This window comes from Acinonyx jubatus, chromosome A2 (genome assembly GCF_027475565.1).
Source record: "Acinonyx jubatus isolate Ajub_Pintada_27869175 chromosome A2, VMU_Ajub_asm_v1.0, whole genome shotgun sequence".
Classification (NCBI taxonomy): domain Eukaryota; kingdom Metazoa; phylum Chordata; class Mammalia; order Carnivora; family Felidae; genus Acinonyx; species Acinonyx jubatus.
In genome coordinates this window covers 158,886,426-158,913,434 of record NC_069383.1, presented here as the reverse complement: position 1 = coordinate 158,913,434, position 27,009 = coordinate 158,886,426, and the positions used below count along the sequence as shown (strand labels likewise).

The 27,009-nt window shown below is 39.1% G+C and overlaps 2 protein-coding genes across 2 annotated transcripts; both read left to right on the top strand.

Moving 5' to 3' along the window:
* The first annotated feature begins 10,565 nt into the window (after nt 1–10,565).
* LOC106979019 (olfactory receptor 7G2-like) lies at nt 10,566–11,566 on the top strand. Its single transcript, XM_015076779.2, has one exon. The coding sequence runs from the start codon at nt 10,566–10,568 to the stop codon at nt 11,523–11,525; it is 960 nt and encodes a 319-aa protein (XP_014932265.2). The 3' UTR covers nt 11,526–11,566.
* Nucleotides 11,567–16,712: 5,146 nt separating this feature from the next.
* On the top strand, nt 16,713–22,679 carry LOC106979022 (olfactory receptor 7G2-like). The gene is made up of 2 exons (XM_015076782.2): nt 16,713–16,748; nt 21,711–22,679. The coding sequence occupies exon 2, from the start codon at nt 21,741–21,743 to the stop codon at nt 22,677–22,679; it is 939 nt and encodes a 312-aa protein (XP_014932268.1). The 5' UTR covers nt 16,713–16,748; nt 21,711–21,740.
* The last annotated feature ends 4,330 nt before the right edge of the window (nt 22,680–27,009 follow it).

Sequence of the window (27,009 nt, the reverse complement as noted above, 5' to 3'; positions counted from 1 at the left end):
ATAATAAAAAGAACAATTTCTTTAATATTCTCAAACAAGAAAGTTAGCTATCTTTTTTCTTCTTTTAAAATTTTTTTTAATATTTATTTTTGAGAGCGAGAGACAGAGTATAATTGGGGGAGGGGCAGAGAGAGAGGGAGACACAGAATCCTAAGCCAGCTCCAGTCTCTGAGCTATTAGTGCAGAGCCCGATGTGGGGCTCAAACTCACAAACTGTGTGATCATGACCTGAGCCAAAGTCGGACGCTTAACTGACTGAGCCACCCAGGCACCCTCTTCTTCTTCTTTTTTTTAAGTTTACTGTTTATTTTGAGAGAGGGAGAGAACATGAGCATGAAGGGAAGGGCAGAAAGAGAGGGAGAGAGAATCCCAAGCAGGCTCCACGCTGTCAGCACAGAGCCCCATTTGGGACTTGATCTCACAAATCATGAGATTATGACCTGAACCGAGATCAAGAACCAGAGTATTAACCAAGTGAACCACTCAGGTTCTCCAGGAACTATTTTTCGTACAGGGACTTCAGAGATAGGGAATGTACATGGATGGGAGAGTAGGAATTTATTTAGCTTTAGATGAAGTGGCTTCATTCAAGATAAGATGGTGGCAGCAGACACAGGTGTCATATTCAGCTTGATGCCCAGGGACAGAAAACTGTCTTTCCCTGAGCCATTTGATAATTGGTCTTTCCATGGCATCATTCAAAAGATATCCCCTTAAGTCTCATCGCTGAGAAGAGAATCATATGCTCCTTCTTAATCTAATTACTGGTGTGGGAGAAATGATTAAAATCAAAGCCTTAGACTGACTGTCTGAGGTTAATTCTTGTTGGGCAATCAACTGTCATAACTATTACAAGCAACTAATACGAAGCCTGACATACTGGGGAACTCAACAGCATCTAACTGGTATCATAGTTTTTCATATCTTATCTATATTCATAAGTTTAATAATCCTTTTGAACTCACATCTTTTTGCCACCTGTTTCTACATTTATATTTGTTTATCTTTACTGCAGCTTTTCTGGTCTGAGCAATATAATCATTAATTATTGAGTAGGTAGGATAATGGGTGTTCATCTTTTTTTCTGACACTCTATTTGCTTCGATTCCTTCTCATTTATTTATTTTTTAAAAAGCCTGCTTATTTTGAGAGAGAGGGAGGGGAAGGGGCAGAGAGGGAGAGAGAGAATCCCAAGCAGGCTCTGCACTGTCAGTGTAGAACCCAACACGATGCTCCATCTCACGAACCTTAAGATCATAACCAGAGCCGAAATCAAGAGTCAGACGCTTAACCCACTGAGCCACCCAGGTGCCCCTCTTTGATGTGTTAAGAATGTACCTTAAAAAAATAAAAGAATTATCTGTGTTTTAATTTATTTCTTTAGTTACTTCTCCATGCAGTATTTCTCACTCATCTCAGGAGGGGTCCACACAGAGATATATGACTGAGTAAAATTGATGGAATGACTGAAGTCTTAAAGAGTTGGCTGCTAAATTAGGGCTTTTATGCAAAACATTATCATGTGTTATTATGAAGAAAACAGTGTTTCTGCAGAGAAGACGTTGAGTGTAAAATAAGAGAGGAGAAAAGAAGTTGGTAGCATTAGGGGCCATCACTTTTTCCACAAGTACAAAAATGTGGAGCCATCAGACAGAAGTATCTTTATGGATGTGTGTATTAGGGGAGAAGGACAGAGGTCTCCCAGGATAACCAAAGGAGTGCCATTCCTTGAGGAGGTATTGTGTCAGCACCACAGCTGGGGGACAGCTCCCTGCCTGCTGCCCTGGTGAGTCTTCTAATGCAGAACTCTCTCCATTGACACCCACAGAACACCTGCACAGATGGATGGCCTGAGGCACTTGTCCACACTGCAGATTTCTGATCTGCCTCTGAGAACTACTGACTTTGTATCACTGGAGAGACATCAAAAGGATGAGTTTGTAAATAAGTACTCTGTAAATTTCTGATACACTCCAAAGTCTGAGAAACATGACATAAATATTAAAAGAACATGGAAGAATATATTTGTATTTCAGAATATGAAAGACCTTACTTCAATTTTACTCGTTAAAACATCGTAGATGAAGTGGCATATAAAATACATCTATAGTTCTTAAATGGTAATATGATGAAAACATAATACCCATTACCAGGTTTAAGCATAGAATATACTTGAAGAGGGGCACCTGGGTGGCTCAGTTGGTTAAGCATCTGACTTTGGCTCAGGTCATGATCTCGCGGTCCGTGAGTTCGAGCCCCGCGTCGGGCTCTGTGCTGACAGCTCAGAGCCTGGAGCCTGCCTCAGATTCTGTGTTTCCCTCTCTCTCTGACCCTCCCCCATTCATGCTCTGTCTCTCTTTGTCTCAAAAATAAATAAACGTTAAAAAAATGTTTTTAAAAAGAAAAAGAATATACTCGAAGAGTTTCCAAGTCACATCACCTTTCCCATCCCAGAGGTAACCACTATTCTGAATTCTATATGCACCATTTCTTTAATGTTTTAGTCCATTGAATTCTATGAAATTGCCTGTATTTTGTCATGTTTCCTCTACACACAGACATATTCATAGGATTCAACTGCGTCTTTCTATCACCCTGTATATATCCCTATACCATTTGTTAACTATATTCTACAAATAAATTTGCCTCTTTTTGAACTTATTAAAAGTTTAGTCTTTAAGTTTGAATTCTGTGTCTTATTTTTTGCATCATTTTGCCATTGGGTTTCAAACCTTTTGTGGGGTATAGCACTAATTTATTCACTTTCTATATCATATAATTTGACATTGTGAAGGATGATATCACAAAATAGTAGTCCATTCCTACATGGATGGAACATTTGGTAGCTTGTTTTCCACTATTATGAATACCACAGTTTGAATAATCTCATACGTATCTCCTGGCAAAAACGAGGGAAAGTTTTATACTAGGAACCAAGTTATTGGATATAAGGGCCTATTCTCCTTTGGGTGGCTCAAACAAGTTTTTCGAAGTGGTTGAGTCAATTTTAATTCTCATATGATGTTTCTTGAGATCCACATCACTTCCCAACACGACTCTAACAATCTAGTGGTTGTAAAACATTATCTCAATAATTTAGATTTCTCTTGTTCTGAGAGAGAGTATCTTGTCACTTAGTATGGGCCATTTATTTTTCCTCTTCTGTGAAATATCTATTTATAGTATTTCTATTGAGCTACCTATTTTTTCTTATTAGTTCATAGGAGTTTTTATTTAATTGAGATGGTAAATTGTTCTTAGTTACATACATTGAAAATTTCTTTCAAAAACTTTGCACTTTATTTTGTAAATAAATTGCAATGTGTTTTGGATGAACATAAATGCTTAGTTTTACTACTGTTGAATTTGTCAATGTTTTCTTGAGTGGTTTGTTCTCAATAGTCTTGTTTCTATAACCCATACTTACCTCAAAATAAAGGATTTATAGCTTTGGCTTGTACATTTGAGGCATGAACCCACCTGGAGTTTGACCTTGACTATGATGTGACATCGGTAGCTAAATTCATTTTATGTCCCTATACCTTTTAATTAGTTCATTCATTCACTGTAATCCCACTTCTTCAATAAAAAAAAGTTGCCCATTCATATCTGGGCTCTTGCTTCTGATCACTTGTCTCTGTCAATGTCTTAATAATTGTCTCATAACATGGGGTGCCTGAGTGGCTGAGTCAGTTAATGTCCGACTCTTGATCTCAGCTCAGGTCTTGATCTAGGTTGTGAGTTCCAGCCTCACTTTGGGCTTTGTGTTGGGCATGAAGCCTACTTTAAAAAAAAATTGTGTCCTAACAGCTAAAATAAAATTTCTTGTCCCCAACAAATAAACAGTCCCCAAATCTTATGATTACATCCTCAGAGCCATATGGCATCACAGATTGACTGCTACTCTGATAATTTGTAATTTAGTGCAACAATATGGATAGCCAAGAACCATAATTTTAACCCATGGTCCTTGATGTGAAAAAAAAATAGTGTATTTAAGCCATTAATATTGAATTGGGGAAAGTTGGTAATGAAATTTTATAAAGAGAACAAATGTCTGTTACACTTGAGTACATAGACTATATCAGCAACTGCTAAATATAATATACACAGGTGAAATCAGCATTCAATGAGCCATACATAACATTAGCCCTTAGTGTTTCCATTTTTAGGGCATATTTCCTACATTATCACATGTATTAATCCAGGTAATATTTATCTATCCATGGAAGGAAATTATATGTTTTTAGCTCAAATGTAGTATGTGTAAGTCTTCTTGAGGTTGTTATTTTTTTTATTTTTTTTATTTTTAATTTTTTTAACGTTTTTTTTTTAATTTTTGAGACAGAGAGAGACAGAGCATGAATGGGGGAGGGGCAGAGAGAGAGGGAGACACAGAATCGGAAGCAGGCTCCAGGCTCTGAGCCATCAGCCCAGAGCCCGACGCGGGGCTCGAACTCACGGAGTGTGGGATCGTGACCTGAGCTGAAGTCGGCCGCTTAACCGACTGAGCCACCCAGGTGCCCCTTGAGGTTGTTATTAAAACAGGGTTGAATTTAAATATACCTTTAGGGGTTCCTGGGTGGCTCAGTCAGTTAAGCATCTGATCTTTGTTTCAGTTCAGGTCATGATCTCATGGTTTGTGAGACGGAGCCCTGTGTCAGGCTGTCCCCAGCATAGAGCCTGCTTGGGATTCTCTCTCCCTCTCTTTCTGCCCCTCCCCCACCTTTCAAAGTAAATAAATAAACATGAAAAAAACAAATAAACAGACCTTTAAAAAAGACTAGAATCTAATAACAGAAGGAAGATGTGTTTGGGTGTGTAGGTGACTTGAAATGGATGTGAGCCAAGAACTGTGGAGGAAGAAGATAGCATATGTTTGACCACTCAGAGTGAGAGCATCAGACAAAACAGAGTTCATCTCTGAGCCTCAATCCTCCAGGATTTGTGCTGCCCTGTGATCACATGAGAGTAAAAGAGTTTGGCTAATGAGGAGCTTTGGCTATTGAACCCCCAAAGGAGAAAGAGACTGCAAATAGTCTGCCTGTGACCACCCCACTCAACAGCCACACCCACCTGGGGCTAGTCTCAGGGTCCATTATTTCTGCACGGGAGTCCAGTGCTTCACTATCTTTCTGTGCTCAATGAGAACAGGGCTTTCGTTTTTCTTCTTCACACCCAAGGAAGAACTGAACGTTATTCCTTACTGTTGACACCCAGGTAATCTCAAGTCCCCTACTTTATGTTTTACAATAAGGACAGTTCTTTGTTTACAGGTCCATTTGGCGATTTTGAGATGAGAACACACAGAAGATGAGGGGAATTGGGCCACCTCTGAGGTGCCTCCCTAATGGTCCATCAATCTTCTCCTCCACCTGTTTGATTGCACCTTTGCACCAATGCTTGACCATCTCTCATCTTGCTAATCACCTACTCCGATCCTAAAGTCCTGGTACTTTTTCCATTCTCAAGAGCAATCTACTTTTGCTCAATTTTGAATACAATTCTAGAATTCTCTAACATTTTTAAAAATTTCTTTGGCATAGTACAGAGATGTATGGCCAGCCTCTCCTTTCCTTTCCACTCCTGGCTCATGATACTCCTTTCTAGAAGAGATCTTTGGTTTTGACACTGTTTCCCGGTTGTAAGTATTCTGAGAAAGAGGAGGTAGAGAATGAGGCAGATCCCAAAACTACACCACAGCCTACCTGTTTCTTTTTAGTAATCTATGAAATATTTAAAAGACAAAAGAGCATAGAATAATAAAACAAATAAGCATGTACCCATGCTTCAAGATTTAGTAAGACTTGATTACTTTGCCACCAGAGTTCTTTTTTTATTTAAATTCCAGTTAGTTAACATACAGTGTAATATTCGTTTCAGGTGTACAATTTAGTGATTCAACAATTTCATACCACACCTGGTGCTCATCACAAGAACACTCCTTTATCCCCACCCCCTATTTCACTCACCACCACCCCCACCTCCCCTCTTGTAACCATCAGTTTGTTCACCATAGTTAAGAGTCTGTTTCTTATTCTCTCTCTTTCTCTTATTTTTTTTCCTTTGCCCATTTGTTTTGTTTCTTAAATTCCACATGAATAAAATCATATGGCATTTGTCTTTTTCTGACTGACTTATTTCACTTAGCATAATACCCTCTAGCTCCATCCATGTTGTTGCAAGTGGCAAACTTCATTCTTTTGTTATGTCTGAGTAAAATATTCCATTGTAGGCATATACACCACCTCTTCTTTCTTCATTCATCAATTGATGGATATTTGAGCTGCTTCCATATTTTGGCTATTGTAGATAATGCTGCTATAAACAAAGGGAGTGTGTGTTCCTTTGAATTAGTGTTATTGTATTCTTTGGGTAAATACCCAGTAGCTCCATTGCTGTATCATACGGTAGTTCTATTTTAAATTTTGAGGAACATCCATACTATTTTTCACACAGAGTTCTTTTCTTGAATAACAAAATAACATGGAACAAACTAGTGTTTATCAGAGGGATGTGGCAGGGGGTTGGGGGCACTGTGTGAAATAGGTGAGGAAGATTAAGAGTACATTTATTGTGATGAGCACAGAGTAATGTGTAGAATTGTTGAATCACTAAATTGTACACCTGAAACTAATACAACACTGTATGTTAACTATACTGGAATAAAAACAAAAAAAAAAAACTTTAAAAGGTAACAAAATAACTTAAATAAAGACAGCATACCCTTTCTGTTCCCCTCCATTCCCAGAGGCAACCACAGTCTTGAATTTGGTTGTTCTCCACATGTTATTTAAATTGTTTACACATTGTGTGTGTGTGTGGGGGGGGGGTGTATAAAAGGCAACAATAAAATGCTTCTCAGCTGGAAAAAAGTTAAATTTTGATGTAATAAGACATTAGAATAAAGTAAGATAGTTAAAGTTAATAAACCAGAGAAAAAAGTACCAAGACCTTAAATGTATTATTTTTAAAAGCAAACTGTAGTGGTGCTGGGGTGGCTCAGTCGGTTGAGCATCTGACTCTTGGTTTTGGCTGAGGTTGTGATTTCAGAGTCATGGAACTGAGCCCTGCATCAGTCTCTGTGCTGAGCAGGGAGACTTCTTGGGGGTTCTTTCTCTCTCTCTCTCTCTCTCTCTCCCTCTCTGCCTCTCTCTCCCACTCATGCACATGTGCTCTCTCGCTCTAAAATAAAATTTTAAAAACTTCCTAAAAAATAAACAAAAGTCAAACGCAATATGTCAGGTTTAAAATGCAAAACAAAAGCTTATGTATTTTTATTCAAATATTAAAACCACAAGGGAATAATGAATTCTAAGTTCAATATGGTGATGCCCTTGGGCAAGAAAGTTATTGAGGACATGGGAAAATAAATATGTATTAATTTAATTCTTAAAAATATTTACTAAAATATGGCAGTACATTTTAATTTAGTGGTCCTTAGTGGTGGATACCCAGGACTTTGTTTTCTCTATACTTTTTGTATACTTGAAATGTTTTATAATAAGAAATTAAAGTTTTAAGATCAGTGTTATTTAAAACACTTAAATTGTATCATGATATAGGTCTTGTTAGGAAAATTACTTTCTCTTTGGAGTTTTTATTATTTGTGTTGATACATCTGGGTCTAATTTATTCATTTTATTTGCTATACATTTTATCATGTCTATGAGAAATGAGCATTAGCCATTGATGTCCATTCAGATTGTTCACCTGTTTCCCTACGTAAGCAATTACTCCACAAAGAGATTCAACACATCCATTTTTCCCTGAATTTTATGGTTGTCATGCTAAAGATATCCTTTGTTTCTCCTCTCTTCCTACACTTTGTCCCACCTATCACTTCCCTTTTATAATGAATCATGCCAAGTGGTACACTTGTGTCTGTGACAGAACCAAATCACAATAGGAAGTATTAAAAGTGTCTCATATATCAAACACTGTGCTTGGTGATTTGGTCTACTCATTACTAATTCTTGCAACATTCCCATAGGGTTTTACAGTGTCTCACATTATCCAAATGAGACCAAGTCTTCTCACACAGTTGAAAAAACAAAATGCCCTTCTTTACAAAGCAAGTACTGGAGACAGAATTAAACTTAGATGTGTCCGAATTGAAATACTGATGGATGCTCTCGGTTGCTTGTTTTTATGACTCCATGCTAAGGGCTCATATTTTCTCATTGGTGAGACAGAGATTACCTAGGACCATTCAGTTCTAAACATTAGTATGTTAATGGACTGTTCACAGAAGAAAACTTTTTAGACTTTTTCTAAAACTTTGGTTCATAAGAGTATCTAGCAGATCCATTGATGCACCCAGGACATAGCCAATTATGTCTTGTCTGTTTGAGGTAGTCCAATAACATCATTCTCAGGAACTCACTGTAATACAGGAAATAGGAGTGTCATTGAGTTCTTCCTGATACATAAACTAAGGATTCCTTTGGAAATGACTGGCCAAGGCTGCCTGACCCAGACCTTTATGGGGCCTAAAAGGCATAGAAAGAGGATGATCTAAATTTCTATCATTGATTTTCAACATTTCTTTCCTTAAAATTATCTATTTTACAATAGAGACAGAGTTGTCATTTTTCAAAAAGCAACAGACAATCAATTAAACTGCTGAATAGGAAGGGATTAATTTTTTCTATAAACTACCATAAAAGAGGGAATGTTTTCATTCTTATGTGGATCCTGAGAAACTTAACAGAAGACCATGGGGGAGGGGAAGAAAAAAAAAAGAGGTTAGAGAGGGAGGGAGCCAAAACATAAGAGACTCTTAAAACTGAGAACAGACTGAGTGTTGATGGGGGGTGGGAGGGAGAGGAGGGTGGGTGATGGGCATTGAGGAGGGCACCTGTTGGGATGCGCACTGGGTGTTGTATGGAAACCAATTTGACAATAAATTTCATATTTAAACAAAAAAAAAAGAGGGAAATGCGGGGTGCCTGGGTGGTCCATAAACTACCATAAAAAGAGGAAAACGAAAGAAGGCACTGATCTCAAGAAGGTACCTTGGAAAGGAAAACAGTCAAAGTTGATTTAGAAGAAATTTCTTATTAATGAAGATAATAATCACACTTGTTATTCTAAAATTTGAACTTGTTTATAGTCTTTTCCCATTGTTTTGCATGTAAAAATGTGACTGGCAATTAAGGAGTGTACATGTATTTATTTCATATGCTGTTGCTCTGTGTGTGTGTGTGTGTGTGTGTGTGTGTGTGTGTGTGTGTCCCTGTCCCTGGTGGGGGAAGGTAAGTCATTCCTAAAACTAAGCTCCCATTTATGTTGATTAAACTTTTTAAGTCCCACCAGCAAGGGGTTTGAGGTATCCAGATATACCTTTCTTGATTTCCTTTTTCCCTCTTAGGGCTAACTTGACAATCTGCTTCCTCTTCTCACTACTGCAGCAACACTCCTGTCAAACATCCTGAACATTAGTGCCCGTAGATTTTACCTTTCTCATCCCAGGATTCTGCTTTGAACATACTAACAAATTGTTGTTTTTGCTTTTTTTCTCTCTCTCTTTCAAGGCCCCCGTGCATTTCCTCCTTCATCCAATTCCTCAGTTTGGGGGAAAAAAACAGAGATGTGTTATGTATCACCTTATAAGAATGGGTTTTTTTCTTAAACATTTTTAACGTTTGTTTGTTTGTTTGTTTGTTTGGAGAGACAGAAAGCACACAGGCAATGCAGGGGAGGCTCTGAGAGAGAGGGAAAGAGAATCCCAAGCAGGCTCTGCATTGTCAGAGCAGAGCCTGACTTGGAGCTCCATCCTGAAAACCATGAGATCATGACCTGAGCTGAGATCAAGAGTTGGATATTTGGAGCGCCTGGGCAGCTCAGTTGGTCAGACGTCTGAGTCTTGATTTCAGCTCAGGTCACGATCTCACAGTTTGTGAATTTGAGCCCCGCGTTGGGCTCTGCACTGACAGCAAGGAGCCTGCTTGGGATTCTCTTTCTCTCCTCTCTCTCTCTGTCCCTCCGCTGCTCTCGCTCTCTCTTGCTCTCTCAAAATAAATAAACTTAAAAAAAAAAGAGTCAGACACTTAACTGAATGAGCCACCCAGGCACCCTGCGAGTGTTTAAATACTCTAATGTTAGGAGAAAAGTGAATCCTATTAAAATAATAACCATAACAGCTTAAAGCACCAGGAAAGCACTTGCAGTCTTATGCCAGTGGAAACTTCCAAAAGGCAAGCGATGAAGTCTGATCAATGCTTTAGGACACCTAAATCTGCACTAGTCAGAGATTGCATCATATGGTGTTATGAGTTCAGCTCCAAAGTCTGGAAGCCTGAGTTCAATTCGATTCATGTCAGGATTTTCTAAAATAAGGCATCACTGGGGTGCCTGGGTGGTTCAGTCAGTTGACCATCTGACTTCAGCTGAGGTCATGATCTCACATTTTGTGAGTTCAAGCCCCACAGCAGGCTCTCTGCTGTCAGCACAGAGCCTGCTTCAGATCCTCTGTCCTCCTGTCTCTTTGCTCCTTCCCCACTCGTTCTCTCTAAATAAACAAACTTTAAAATAAAGCATCCTTGTTATGTGTCCTCTCTGTTATGTGTTGTCTCACCTGTATTTTTCCCATCAGACTTATCAAGAACATGGAACCAGAAAACCAAACAAGTGTAACAGAATTCCTCCTCCTGGGTCTCTCAGAAAATCCAGAATGGCAGCCTCTTCTCTTTGGGCTATTCCTGGCCATGTATCTGACCACTGTGCTTGGGAACCTACTCATCATCCTGACTATCAGCTCTGACTCCCATCTCCATACACCCATGTACTTCTTCCTCTCCCACCTGGCCTTCACTGACATCTGTTTCAGCACCACCACCATCCCCAAGATGCTTGTGAACATCCAAAGACAGAGCAAATCTATCAGTTACACAGGCTGCCTCACCCAGGTCTGCTTCGTCCTGTTTTTTGCAGGCTTGGAAAACTTTCTCCTTGCAGCAATGGCTTATGACCGGTATGTGGCCATCTGCCATCCACTGAGGTACACAGTCATCATGAAACCCCACCTCTGTGGCCTGCTGATTCTACTCTCCCTGAGCATCAGCATTGCAGACACCCTACTCCACAGTCTGATGGTGCTGCGACTCTCCTGTGCAGACCTGGAAATTGCTCATTTCTTCTGTGAACTTGCTCAGGTCATCAAGCTCGCCTGTTCTGATACCCTCATCAATAACATCCTGGTGTATTTAGTGACTAGCATTTTGGGTGGTATTCCTTTCCTTGGGATTATTTTCTCTTATACTCAAATTGTCTCTTCCATTCTGAGAATGCCATCAGCTGGGGGGAAACATAAAGCCTTTTCCACCTGTGGGTCTCATCTCTCCGTGGTTTCCTTGTTCTATGGGACAGCTTTTGGGGTGTACATTAGTTCTGCAGTTACTCATTCTTCCAAGGATACTGCAGTAGCCTCCGTGATGTATACCGTGGTCCCTCAAATGTTGAACCCTTTTATCTATAGCCTGAGCAACAAGGACATGAAGGGAGCCTTGAGGAAACTGATCTGAGAAACATCTCCTTTTTTATTATTGTGTTACCACCTGTCTTGGTCTTGGGCTTCTAGGGTGAGCCAAAGTGCAGGAATATTGGGAGAGTCAGATTGTCTGACCCTTCCTTCATTAAGTTCTTAAGTTTCAGTGGTTAAATACCATAAGAGTAGCTCAAGTTAGTTTGAAAAACAACTTTTGTTTTCTTTAACTTTGGTATCTTTGAAAATTTATGTGGACACTCTGAGCTTGATTTTTTTTTTTCGGAACCATCAAAGCAGATGGTAATAATTCCATTACATTCCATTGTATATCAAATCATTATGTGCACCTTAAACATATAATTTTAAAAGGAGGTAGAGAGAAAAGCATAGATTTCTTAGTCTCTCAGTGTGAGATAATCAGCCTATGTGAATTTAGGAAAGAGAAGGAATTTGGCAAATTAAGGTCTCCTTTCCTTTACCAATTATCCTGATAATCTTATATAACAAGAACTCCAATGGTGCCAGCTTCCTGCTAACCAATTTGTTTAAATATTCTGAGTCCTACAAGCTAAAGGCTTTTGTTGAATGACACCATCCTTCCCCTGCAAAAGCACATTGTCATAAGTAAATTGTCCAATGCTTCTGTCCTCAATAAATCTTCACATGTGTGCAGGTTTCATTGGTTCTGCTTTTCAGTCTGTGCCAGAACCACACCATTTTAGTTACTGTATCTCCATAATTAATCTTGATAGACGTGAAAGCAATTACTCTGTTCTTCTCTCTCATCAAGTCAAATATTCTTTCTCCACTGCTCTTTCATATAAATTTTAAAATCAGTCCCTCAATGCAAACTGGTGCAGCCACTCTGGAAAACAGTGTGGAGGTTCCTCAGAAAATTAAAAATAGACCTACCCTATGACCCAGCAATAGCACTGCTAGGAATTTACCCAAGGGATACAGGAGTGCTGATACATAGAGACACTTGTACCCCAATGTTTATAGCAGCACTCTCAACAATAGCCAAATTGTGGAAAGAGCCTAAATGTCCATCAACTGATGAATGGATAAAGAAATTGTGGTTTATATACACAATGGAGTACTACATGGCAATGAGAAAGAACGAAATATGGCCCTTTGTAGCAACGTGGATGGAAATGGAGAGTGTGATGCTAAGTGAAATAAGCCATACAGAGAAAGACAGATACCATATGGTTTCACTCTTATGTAGATCCTGAGAAACTTAACAGAAACCCATGGGGGAGGGGAAGAAAAAAAAAAGAGGTTAGAGTGGGAGAGAGCCAAAGCATAAGAGACTCTTAAAAACTGAGAACAAACTGAGGGTTGATGGGGGGTGGGAGGGAGGGAAGGGTGGGTGATGGGTATTGAGGAGGGCACCTTTTGGGATGAGCACTCAGTGTTGTATGGAAACCAATTTGACAATAAATTTCATATATTGAAAAAAAATAAAAAATAAAAGTATAAAGTATAATTAGAAAAAAATCAGTCCCTCAAATACAGTAACATCTCAGAATTTCCATTTAATCTATAAAGGTATTTAAGGCAAATTGACATTTCTTTTACATTTATTTATTTTGAGAGAGACAGAGCGAACAAGGGAGGGGTAGAGAGAGAGGGAGAGAGAAAATCCCAAGCAGGCTCTGCATTATGAGTGCAGAGTCCAAAGCAGGGCTCAAACTCATGAACCATAAGATCATGACCTGAGCCAAAACCAAGAGCCAGCCACTTAATCCACGGAGCCATCCTGGTGCCCTACACATTGACATTTCTATGCTATTGTATATATCTATCTGAAAATAGAGTGTTCTTTCTATTTATTTGGGTCTTCTTTATGACTATTTTTAATTTTTTTGAAGACCTGCTATACTGTTTTCCATAGCAGCTGTACCAGTTTATATTCCCATAAATAGTGTAAAATGGTTGCCTTTTCTCCATGTACTGCTGGTATTTATTGTCTAGTCTTTTTTAGTCATAACCATCTTAACAGGTATAAAGTGATATCTCATTGAGGTTTGTATTTGCATTTCCCTATGTTTAGTGATGTTGGGAACCTTTTTATGTACATTTTCGCAATTTCTATGTCTTTTTTTAAAAAAAGCTGTAAGTGTTGAATCACTAAATTATACACCTGAAACTAATATTACACTGTATGCTAACGAACTGGAATTTAAATAAAAAATAGGGGCGCCTGGGTGGCTGAGTTGGTTAAGCATCCGACTTCAGCTCAGGTCATGATCTCATGGTTTGTGAGTTCGAGCCCCGTGTCAGGCTCTGTGCTGACAGCTCAGAGCCTGGAGCCTGCTTTGGATTCTGTATCTCCCTGTCTCTCTCTCTGTCCCTCCCCCATTTGTGCTCTCTCGCTCTCTTTCAAAAGTAAATAAACATTAAAATTAACTAATTAATTAAAAAGCTGTCTATTTGGGTCCTTTGCCTATTTTAAATCAGATTATCTGTATTTTTGCCATTCAGTTGTATGAGTTCCTTATATAGTGGGGATACCAACCCCTTATTGGATACGAGCTTTGCAGATTTTCTTGGATTCCACAAGTTGCCTTTTCATTTTGTTGATTGTTTCCTTTCCTGTGTAGAGTCTTTTAAGTCTGATATAGTCTGACATGTTTGTTTTTGGTTTGTTGCCTTTGCTTTTGGTGTCAAGTCCAAAAAATCATCATCAAGACCAACATCAGTGAGATTATCCTCCACATTTTCTCCTAAGAGCTTTACAGTTTCAGATCTTCCGTGTAAGTTTTTGATCCATTCTGAATTGACTTTTGTGAGTGGTGTAAGATTGGGACCCAGTTTCATTCTTTAATCCTCATTACCCAGAAGAGTTAGTATCCACTCACCTGTTTACATAAATCAGCAAAACTGCTTGGCTCCAGCCCACCTACCAATTATGGTTTTTTTGTTTGTTTATTTGTGGTACGTGGGAAACTTTATCATTTTTTTACCTCAGCTAAGTCTTTGTATTTCCCTATTATTCATGTGTTTCAAGCTCATTAGTGTTAATATGGGGAAGAGTGATATTACAAGGCCATCTTGTCATAACTTTATTTTCGAAAATTATATTTTAAAATTAAAGAAAATTCCTTTAGAGGGTGTTAAAATGTGAAATAAATTGGTGAATACATGAAAATACTGAAGTCCTTAAAGAAAACTATTTTTGAGTATTAACATGGAATATCATCTATACCTATTAAATCACAGATGAAATCTCTGGGTAATGGACAAATTGTACATTACCGCCTTTCAGTGATGTTGTACTTTACCACAACACAATTAAAAATGAAGAACCAGACGCCCCTGGGTGGCTCAGTCCGTTAAGCATCCAATTTTGGCTCAGGTCATGATCTCACAGTTTGTGGGTTCGACCCCCAGATTGGGATCTGTGCTGACAGCTCAGAGCCTGGAGCCTGCTTCGAATTCTGTGTCTCCCTCTCTCTCTCTGCCCCTCCCCTGCTCATGCTCTGTCTCTCAAAAATAAACAAACTTAAAAAAAATGAAGAACCATAATTCAATCCAAAATCTCCCAGTGTGAAGAATAATATACATTGAACCCATTTGTGGAATTGGAACCAGTGATTATGAAAGTTTAAAAGGAGAGGATGAAGCCTATCTACATTGATCGCAGCTACAAGGATCACAAAGGATAGATGAGAAGCTGCCATGTAAAATATGGAGAAAAGGAAAAAAGGTACAGGAAACATTCAGTGACTCTAGAGGTGAAATATGCCTAGGAGTTTGAATTTTACAATATCTTAACTATAATCACAAATATGGTATTTATACCCAGTACATAAACAATATTTGCACACTTAAAATTGGAATCAGGTTTCAATACATCATTAATCACATAGTGATGCCTCTCTTTGTAACTGTAAAAAAAAAAACCTAGAATTCATTAGAAAAGGATTCTGTGTATATGTGCACAAGGTATTTCAAATGAGGGTGAGCATGAGCAGGTAGAGAAAATAGAGGGCATATACCTGGCCTAATAGGGTCAAGGATTAGCCATCATGCATTCCTCTATTCTATGGTCTTGGTCTTTAAGGATTTTCACAGCCCAGGGATCAGAATGACATTAAAGTATTGTCTAATGAGGAGCTTTGGATATTGATCCCCAGAGATACAACACTGTAAAGTGCCAGCCTGTGACAGCTTCTTTCAACAGCCCTTGCCTAGTCAGGAAGAAGCACACCTGAGGTTCCATCCAGGAATGATCTTTCTTGACCACAAGCCCATTGCCTTACTTGGTCTCTCTGCCTTTCCAGAAGACAGATCTTCAATCTTTGTATCTCAGTGACATGTCATACATCATTCCACATTGATGCCAACCAGGTAAATGAAAGTCCCTTAGTTAATGCTTCTGTAAGGAGGACAGGTATTTTACTAGATTCATCCAGAAGAAGCAATGAGGGGTGTGCATGCATGGAATGATGGGAACCGAGTGTCCAATGGCACTCCAACTTGACTTCCCGTTGACTAGTTCCCATCTATCTTTGTACCAATCACTCACCCAATTCTCAATCTGCTGGTCTCCGAAACTCTCTTAAAAAATGACAGAACAATAAAAAATAACTGAACCTGTTTCCCTCCTGAGTGGAAATCTCCCCCCCTTTTTTTAATGTAAAAGGACATTTGACATGTGAAGCAAATCATGATATACTTTCAAGTGGATAAAGTAAATTACAAAGCAGCATGGGTAGGGGTGCCTGGGTAGCTCAGTCGGTTAAGCGTCCTACTTCAGCTCAGGTCATGATCTCGCAATTTGTGAGCTTGAGCCCCGCGTCAGGCTCTGTGCTGACAACTCAGAGCCTGGAGCCTGCTTCGGATTCTGTGTCTCCCCTTCTCTCTACCCCTTCCTTGCTCATGCTCTGTGTCTGTCTCTCAATAATAAGTCATTGTTAAAAAAAAATTAAAAAAAAAACAAACAAAGCAGCATGTGTAATATTAATGTAAAGAAAAGTCACCTGTAGGTATAAGCTTACAAGTAACTTTTGTTGTCCTTTTGTGGTTTCTTTTTTTTTCAATTTCTTTTTTTTTTTAATTTTTATTAGATTTCTTGTTAACATATACTGTAATATTGGTTTTGGGAGTAGAATTTAGTGATTCATCACTTACACATAACACACAGTGTTCATCACAGCAAATGCCCTCCTTAATATCCATCACCTATTTATCCCATTTCCCGCCCCCCACCTCCCCTCCAGCAACCCTCTGTTCTCAGCATGTGCCCCTTCAAATGAATATTTTTGTATCTTTTGGGTAAATACCTAGTAGTGCAATTAGTGTGTTATAGGGTAGGTCTGTTTTTAACTTTCTGAGGAACCTCTATACTGTTTTCCACAATGGCTGTACCAGTTTGCATTCCCACCAGCAATGTAAGAAGTTCCTCTTTCTCTACATCCCCACCAACACTTGTTTCCTGTGTTGTTGATTTTAGCCATTCTGACATGCATGAGGTGGTATCTCATTGTGGTTTTGATTTGTATTTACCTGATGAGCATCTTTTCATGTTTCTGTTAGCCATCTGGATGTCTTCTTTGGGAAAATGTCTGTTCATGTCTTCTGCCCATTTCTTCACTGGATTATTTGTTTTTTGAGTTTAAGGTTGGTAAGTTCTTTTATAGATTTTGGATACTAACATTTTATCAGATGTGTCATTTGCAAATACCTTCTTCCATTCCATTGGCTACCTTTTAGTTTTGTTGATTGTTTCCTTTGCTGTGCAAGAAGCCTTTTATCTTGATAAAGTCCCAATAGTTCATTTTTGCTTTTGTTTCCCTTGCCTGCAGAGACGAGTCTAGTACGAAGTTGCCACCAAGGTCAAAGAAGTTGCTGCCTATGTTCTTCTCTAGGATTTTGATGGTTTAGAAATCTGCTCTTTTTAACACAAGATGACTATTATAAACTCTCTGACATTTACTTGAATTCTTGTGGTGGCTGTAGGGAACGGGTTTGGTCAGCTTTTCCTTTTATTTGCCTTCTTGGTTCTTGATATACCATTGCATAGAAGGGTGTATTATCCCTGTAGCTTCCTTGAGGACACAAAGAGAGACAAGATACAAAGATATAGCTGGCTACCTTCCTAGTACACATATTTCTCTGTAAAATTACCAATCATTTTATATAACTATAGCAGAGATATACAATAAAAAAACATATGATCACCCTTCAACTCATTCCAGAATTAGTAAACATTTAAATGTTGACTTTCTGCTGTATTGGCTTCAGGTCATTTTTATAAAGTTATACACACACACACACACACACACACACACACACACACACACACACATGCAAAAAGAAAGCACCTCTTTCTATACACCTCCTTTTCATTTTTTTTTAATGTTTATTTTTGAGAGAGAGAGACCTAGTGTGAGTGGGGGAGGGGCAGAGAGAAAGGGAGACACAGAACCAAAACAGGCTCCAGGCTCTGAGCTGTCAGCACAGAGCCTGATGTGGGTCTCGAACTTGGGAACCACAAGATCATGACCTAGGTTGACAGACGCTCAACCGACTGAGCCACCCAGGCATCCCTACCCAGTTCTTCTTTGTTCCCCTTCTCAGAGACAATACAATCTTAAATATGATGTCATCCCCCCATTCATGGCTTTATATTGCACATGTTTTCATAAACAGGTATAGGATAAAAGGCATTAACATCATATCTATCTGATAGGGAATGGAGAAATAAATAGTAATAAATATACCAACATAATCAGAAAATAAATTCCATAAGAATGCTCATTTTACATGGTATGGGCTGTATGGTTCCATTTATATGAAGCTTTTAAAATGCAAGAGAATGTAATTTTCATAAAATGATAATACCAATCATAGTAAAAATCACAGGGGAATAATGTATATAAAGTGAGTGTAGTGGTTCCCCTGGGGAAGGAAAAGAATCAAGATTTGATGGTGCAGATTTATGATGCGGGGTTTCACCTATATCTATATTATGTTACAATAAAAACACCTAGAATGAGGACAGTAAAGTGTCTAAATTTAATGATGTCAACCAGTGGGAAACCTGGACCTTTGTTGTTATCTCTGCTATTTTTTGCTTGGGTTTATTTTGATTATGGATTACTACCTGAGAGATTTCAATATATATTTCATGTTTTCTCATGCTATAGACTTTCTGTCATATAAATTTTTATAGGTTTTTTTTTTTACATTTTTTGCTTTAATTTTATTATTATTTTTTAAATTTACATCCAAATTAGTTAGCATATAGTGCAACAATGATTTCAGGAGCAGATTCCTTAATGCCCCTTACCCATTTAGCCCATCCCCCCTCCCACAACTCCTCCAGTAACCCTCAGTTTGTTCTCCATATTTATGACTCTCTTCTGTTTTGTCCCCCTCCCTGCTTTTATATTATTTTTGTTTCCCTTCCCTTATGTTCATCTATTTTGTCTCTTAAAGTCCTCATATGAGTGAAGTCATATGATTTTTGTCTTTCTCTAATTTCACTTAGCATAATATATAGGTTTTTATTTTTTCTCAACTTATAAATATGATTCATTTTACTATTTAATTCATGTTAATTACTATATATTTCATCATCTGTCCATGCCAAATGAATATTGATATCATTCGTGTTCATTTCATACCTTTTCCACACAATGAAGGTTCCCAGCTAGAGGTTCAGCTCATAAATGCTTCCCTGAAATTTGCAGTTATCATGCTAGGGATGTACTCTTTTTTTATTGTCTTTCCTCTGTTGCCCACCCCACTGCTTCCTTCTGAGAACCGAAATATTCCAGGTGCCGTTGTTCATGGACCAAACACCACACACACAATAGGAAATGTTATTAGGAGGGTCCCATATACTCAGTGCTGTACTGGCTGCTTGTCTTCTATGCATTGCTCATCACTGCAGCATCCCCATAAGACTTTGACAATTTCCACTCTACATCAGGGACACCAAGGCATCTCATACCACTGAACAATTTTCCCTATTCACAAAGCAAGTGGTGGTTTGGATTAAATTCAGAATGCTTGAGTCTAAGTAACACACCAAATGATAAAGGCTGTCATGACCACTTCTGTCTCCCCCAGGCAAAGGAGAACGACTGCTTTACAGAAACATTTCTGTTAGGGCACTTGATTATCTTACGAGTATCTTATAAATCTGTACTCTCTTGAAAGTCTTTGTCTTCCAAGGGTCAATAACTGCTGTGATTTCCCTCTATTTCCTTAAGAGTCTATGCATTTTATTTTTTCTCTCATTTAGCTGTTCTTTAAAAAATGATACCCTACCTATCACCTTGGTCGGAAAAGTCCCCTTAGGATGGAGAACATCATTGACATAGTTGTCCAGTTTCTCTTAGAATGAATCACTAACACAGGTGACTAACATGTCCATGGAGGAGTCCTATGAGTTTCAGGTTTATAAGCAACATTTTAAAATCTATGCTTAGGTGCAGAGGATATACTTGAATGGATGTCATGACCTACTGTACTTTTTCACACTGCTACTCTATTTCATGGGTACAGGTGGACATGCCTTGTAGCTGAGGGAAAAGATTTGAGGCATTTTTCAGGATGAAAATATTAAAATTTTAAAAGGAAATTATGAAACATGAGAGATGGTTTAAGAATGCTAATGCTGTATCATCCAGAGGCATTAACAATGATTGGTCAAGACACTCAACTCATCCCATATGAGGAAGTTAAGAAACAAAACAAATGAGCATAGGGCAAAAAAGAGAGATATGGGCTAACCAAGAATCAGACTCTTAACTATGGAGAACAAACTAATGGTTACCAGAGGGGAGGAGGTGGGGGATGGGTCAAATAGGTTATGGGGATCAAGGAAGGCACTTGTGTTGAGCACCTGGTATTATGAGGAGATGTTGAATCACTGTATCGTGCACCTGAAACTAATAGTGCACTGTATTTAAAATGCAATAAAATATTGCTGATTCAAATAAAAGATTTGCTGATTCAAAAGGGCACATGCACCCCAATTTTTATAGCAGCACTATCAACAATAGCCAAAGTATAGAAAGACTCCAACTGTTCATGAATAATGAATAATTAAAGAAGATGTGATACACACACACACACACACACACACACACACACAATGGAATATTACTTGGCAATCAAAAAAATGAAATCTTTCCATTTGCAACAACATGGATGGAACTAGAGTGTATTATGCTAAGTGAAATAAGTCAGTCAGAGAAAGAAAAATATCATGATTTCACTCATATGTGGAATTTGAGAAACACAACAGATAGAGGGGAAGGGAATGAAAAATAAGACATAAACAGAGAGGGAGGCAAACCATAAGAAACTCTTAAATATAAAGAACAAATTGAGGGTGCTGGAGGAGAGATGGGTGGGGAGATTGAGCTAAATGGATGATGGGCATTAAGGAGGGCACTTGTTGGGATGAGCACAGGGTGTTATATGTAAGTGATTAATCACTGAATTCTACTTCTGAAACCATTATTATACTGTATGTTAACTAACTTGGATTTAAATTTTTAAAAACTGCACTGTATTTAACTAACTGGAGTTTAAATAAATTAAAAAAAAAAAAAAGACCGTCAAATCAGCAGTCAGACAACCTGAACTCAGATCTAGTCTTTTCCACACACTGTGTACTTCACATCCATGATATAATCTCGTCTCACCTGAGTGTCCCCAGGGGAGAATGGAGCAATAATATGATTTAAGTCATCAGTAATTTGACAAACCTTCAGATGATTCTGAGCATGTCAAAGTTTGGGAAGCATACTCTGCAGGAGAGATTGGATAACTTTATTCTCATCTATTTGTTCAAAGGCAAGAAATACTTCTGAAGGAAGCACCATTCTTGTTCATTTTAGACTCAGCACTTAGCACAGTGTGTGAAACAGAGCTGGTGATATAAGGGCCAATAGCGGGAAAAGAGGGAAGAAGATGATAGAGGGACAACTTAGCAGAGGGAAAGATTGAAATGTTCACATTGATTCTAAATAGGTTTTTTTTTTTTTCATTTTCATTTTTTAGAAGGCACTGGCTCTCAAACTTTGGCATATGTCAAATTCATCCAGAGAGCTTGCCAAAACATCAGTCGCTGGTCCTCACCTCAGAGTTTATCACTAGCATGTCTGGAGTGATACCAGCATTTGTATTTCTAACAAGGTCCCCATTGATGCTGCTGCCACTCAGTCGGGGACCATTCATCTTATTTTATTTTCACTCCATCTTTTCCATCAGATTCATTAACAACATGGAACCCAGAAACAAAACAGGAGTTTCCGAATTCCTTCTCTTGGGATTGACGGAGGATCCAGAACTGCAGCCCCTAGTCTTTAGTCTGTTCCTGTCCATGTACCTGGTCACCATCCTGGGAAACCTGCTCATCATCCTGGCCGTCAGCTCAGACTCCCACCTCCACACCCCCATGTACTTCTTCCTCTCCAACCTGTCCTTTACTGACATCTGTTTAAGTACAGCCACGATCCCAAAGATGCTGGTGAACATCCAGGCACAGAATCAGAGCATCACTTATGCAGGCTGCCTCACACAGATCTGCTTTGTCTTGGTTTTTGTTGGTTTGGAAAATTTTCTTCTTGCAGCAATGGCCTATGACCGCTATGTAGCCATCTGCCATCCCCTGAGGTACACCGTTATCATGAACCTCCGACTCTGTGGTGTGCTGATGGTGCTCTCACTGTTCATTAGTAGTGCCAATGCCCTGCTCCATAGTCTGATGGTGCTACGGTTTTCCTTCTGCAAGGACTTGGACATCCCACAATTCTTCTGTGAGCTTGGTCAGGTGGTTAAGCTTGCTTGTTCTGACACCCTCATCAATAATATCCTGGCATACTTTATGGCTGGCTTACTTGGGGGTGTTCCTTTCTCTGGAATCATTTTCTCTTATACTCAAATTTTCTCCGCTGTTTTGAGAATGCCATCAGCGGGCGGGAAGTATAAAGCTTTTTCCACCTGTGGGTCTCACCTGTCAGTTGTGTTCTTGTTCTATGGGACAAGTATTGGAGTGTACATTAATTCTGCAGTTACTGACTCTTCCAGGAAGACTAACATGGCTTCAGTGATGTATATTGTCATTCCTCAGATGATGAACCCCTTTATCTACAGCCTGAGGAACAGTGACATGCAGGGTGTCTTGAAGAAACTTGTCAGTAGGATACCTTCTCTTCTGTGATTGTGCCATCCACTTTGGGCTGGGTGTTTAGAATAAATCAAAGTTAGAGGAGTCATATGAGGACTCGGATGCTAGAGTCTTCTTTCATCAAATGCCTCTAACATGACTAGATAACATAACAGCCAAGTACATTTTGACTTGGGATTGAAACCTGACTTTTACGTTTATTTAGCTTTGTTATGTTTGACCAATTATTGCAATTCCTCAATTTTTTTCTCAGTTCCATAGAAGCAGAATCTGAGGCAGAAGTTAAAGTGTTATAATGTTTATGGATGATTCTCAGAAAAAGGAAAGCATATTCTGTAGAATATGGATAGCTCAGAGACAGGATGGAAGTGCAGCTGTGGTCGGATCGAGACACTGGCTTCCATCTATCCCACAATAGACCATGTCAGTGGAAACCCAAAGTCAGGCCTACAGTGAGGCAAGGGAGTTCACCTTTTACACCCCAATTTAGTAATCATAGAGACCATTCGCTGGTAAACTGTATTCTTTTGAGGCAATCTTAGCATTCACTATACACAGTTTTATTATCTATAAAATTGGTATGATGATATCATCTCAGCCTGAAATAATTATGAGCTATTTGTACTTCATCAGTGAGGAAGTCTTCGGTTCTAATAAGAAAAAATTCCTATCTCTAATATGGTCAAACAATAAACAGTTGTTTGTCATTACTAGGACTTTAGAGATAGGGAATGTACAGGAACAGGGGAGTAGGCCTCGCTCTGTTTCTCCATTTGGTGGCTTTGTCCTAGGACTGGTTCTCTTCAAGTCACAAGATAGTGGCAGCAAATATGGATGCCATACTTGTAACTGATTTCCAGAGACAGAAAATTGTCCTTCCCAGGGTCAGATGATAATAGGCCTTTTGATGGAGTCAACCAAAAGACATCTGGTGGAGGTTAAATGGTGGCCCTCAGTCCAATATGGCTAATATCCCAATCCCCTTAATTTGTGATTAGTAACTCATATATAATGGGGGCGCCTGGGTGGCTCAGTTGGTTAAGTGTCCAACTTCGGCTCAGGTCATGATCTCGCAGTTCATGGGTTCGAACCCCATGTTGGGCTCTGTGCTGACAGCTCAGAGCCTGGAGCCTGCTTCAGATTCTGGGTCTTCCTCTCTCTCTGCCCCTCCCCTGCTCATTCTCTCTCTCTCTCTCTCTTTCTCTCTCTCTCAAAAATAAATAAACATTTAAAAAAAAAGTAAAGTAACTTGTATATAATGAAAGGATGAACATACTTATTTGGGAAAAGGGCCTTTGCAAGAGATGTACTTATACTGCATTAAATGGGTAGGTCCTAACCATAAATGATATGTTTCCTTATAAAATAGATAGGAGTGAAGGATACACAGAAAGGAAGAGGCAATGTGACCGTGGAGACAGATATTACAGATATTATATTATTGATGCAGCCAGTATTTTTTTAATTTATTTCTTTTGAGAGAGAGAGAGAGAGAAAGCACACAAGAGTGTGACCAGGGGAGGGACAGAAGAGGACTTGACAGGGGCTCTAAACTATAAACTGTGAGATCATGACCTGAGCTGAAACCAAGACTTGGACGCTCAACCGACTGAGCCACCCAGGCACCCCTCATGCAGCCAGTATTTGATTTCCAGTATTTGATCATTCTTGTCCCACAAAACTGTCATTTTTATAGGACCCTAATGTGTCTTTGTCACTCCTTAACATTGCCCAATTCTATGAATTAAATAAATTTGACCTTATATTGACCTTATTAGAAGTTTAAACTTAATGAATTCTCACCAACATCAGCAATATGGCAGAATACGAGGTTCCTACACTGACCATACTGGTACACACAGATTAATTTCCTTTGAGAGAAACTCAGAAACTGGCTGGGTGGCTTGTACATATTAGGGGACTGAGAAAGGACCTACATAGAAACAGGTAAGAAAAGCTGAGGTATGCTCACACCATCGACCCCACCCCCTGGGACAGCACCTTACAACCAGGAGAGAATCCCAGACTCAGTTTATCCCTGAGGAGTGAAGGGTTAGGACCACACACATAGGGCACCAACTTTTATGGTAAAACTTAGGGACTGGCTCCCAAATCATCTAGCTCTGAGAGCAATGTGGCTTGGCATTACAAGTCCCCAGATACCACAGAAAACCAATGGGCAGTTTTTACACAGGTACATGAGTATTTCTTGTGGTTATACCCCTGGGCTCACCAAAGAGGGAGGATGCGAAAACACAAGGCTCCCATTTTTCTCTTGTAATGTGTTTGACTGCATGCTTCCCCAACTGTTGCCCAAGTTATGGGCTCTAATAAGCCTGTGTCTGTAACCTGATTGGGCTCCTCTGGAAGCCTGAAATGGTTTCTGTACACTTCTTTTTTTTTTTAATGTTTTATTTATTTTTGAGAGAGAGAGAGACAGAGCACAGGTGGGGGAGGGACAGAGAGAGAGGAAGACACAGAATCCAAAGCAGGCTCCAGGTTCTGAGCTGTCAGCACAGAGCCCAACACAGAGCTCAGACTCATGAACTGTGAGATCATGACCTGAGCTGAAGTCAGACACTGAGCCGACTGAGCCACCCAGGTGCCCTGGTTTCTGTACAATTCTGATGGAGGCATCAGATGTCCTGATTTCAACCTATTCTACAAACTTACAGTGATCAAAGCTGTGTGATACTCACATTAAATCAGACACATAGACCAATGGAACAGAACTGAGAGCCCAGAATAAACCCTCACATATACAATCAACTTGTATTTGACAAAGGAGTCAAGGATACTCAAAAGAGAAAGGATAATCTCTTTAGTAAGCAGTGTTGGAAAAACTATATATCCTCATGCATAAGAATGAGATTGAACCCCTATCTTACATCACTCACAATTAACTCAAAATGGATTAATGACTTAAACATAAGTCCTTAAAACCATACAACTCCTAGAAGAAAACATAGGGGAAAATCTCCTTGACATTAGTCTGGGCAACAGTTATGACACCAAAAACATAAGCAACAATTGCAAAAATAAATGTGTGTCTACATCAAACTAAAAAGCATCTGCACAGGAAAATGAAAGGCCTACCTATGGAATGAAATACTTATAAATCATCTATCTGATGAGGTTAATAGCCAAAATATATTTTAAAAAACATATAACTCAATAGAAAAAAATAAACACTGTGATTTAAAAATGGGCAGAGAAGGGGCGCCTGCATGGCTCAGTCGGTTGAGCATCTGACTCTTGATTTCGGTTCAGGTCATGATCTCACCGTTCATGGCATCAAGCCCTGAGTTGGGCTCTGCACTGACAGTGTGGAGCCTCCTTGGGATATTCGCGCGCTCTCTCTCTCTCTCTCTCTCTCTCTCGCTCTCTCGCTCTCCCTCCCTCCCTCCCTCTCCCTCTGCCCCTTCCCTGCTTGTTCTCTCTCTCTCTCAAAACAAACATTGATATAAAAATAAAAATTTAGCAGAGGAACTAAATAGATATTTTCTAAGGAAGACATATAGTTCTAGCAAATTTTTGGTGGAGTGTTTTAGGTCTTCTATGTATAGTATCACATCATCTGCAAATAGTAAGAGTTTACTTCTTCCTTGCTGATTTGGATGCTCTTGGCTTCGTTTTCTTGTCTGATTGCTGAGGCCAGGACTTTCAGTACTGTTAAATAACAGTGGTGACAGTGGAAATTCCTGTCTTGTTCCTGACCATAGAGGACAAGCTCTCAGTTTTTCCCCACTTAGGATATTAGCTGTAGGTTTTTACATACAAATGCCCAACATATTCATGAAAAGATGCTCAGCATCACCAGTCATCACAAAATGCAAATCAAAACCACAATAAGGTATCACTTCACACCTGTTAGAATGGCTATCACCAAAAAGACAAGAGATAACAAGTGTTGGCAAGGATATGGAGAAAAGGGAAGTCAGGCCCACTATTGGTGGGAATGTAAATTGATGTAGTCATTATGGGAAACAGTATGATGTTCCTCAAAAATATAAAAATAGAACTACCATATGATCCATCAACCCCACTTCTGGGAATATGTCTGAAGAAGATGAAATCACTGTCTCGAAGAGATATGTGCACTCTCATGTTCATTGCAGCATTGTTTACAAATAGCCAAGACATAGAAACAACCTAAGTGTCCAACAGCATTAGATGGATAAAGAAATGTGATTGGCATATGAATGTATACACACACGGGTGTGCATACAAACTATGGAATATTATTCATCCATAAAAAAGAGGGAAATCCTGCCATTCAAGACATATGGATGGACCTAGAGGGCATTATGTGCAGTGAAATAAGTAAAACAGACAAAAGCAATACCATATGATCTCACTTATA

Coding starts and splice junctions, on each gene's coding strand:
- LOC106979019 (XM_015076779.2), top strand. CDS start 10,566: ATGTGTTGTCTCACCTGTATTTTTCCCATCAGACTTATCAAGAACATG.
- LOC106979022 (XM_015076782.2), top strand. CDS start 21,741: ATGGAACCCAGAAACAAAACAGGAGTTTCCGAATTCCTTCTCTTGGGA.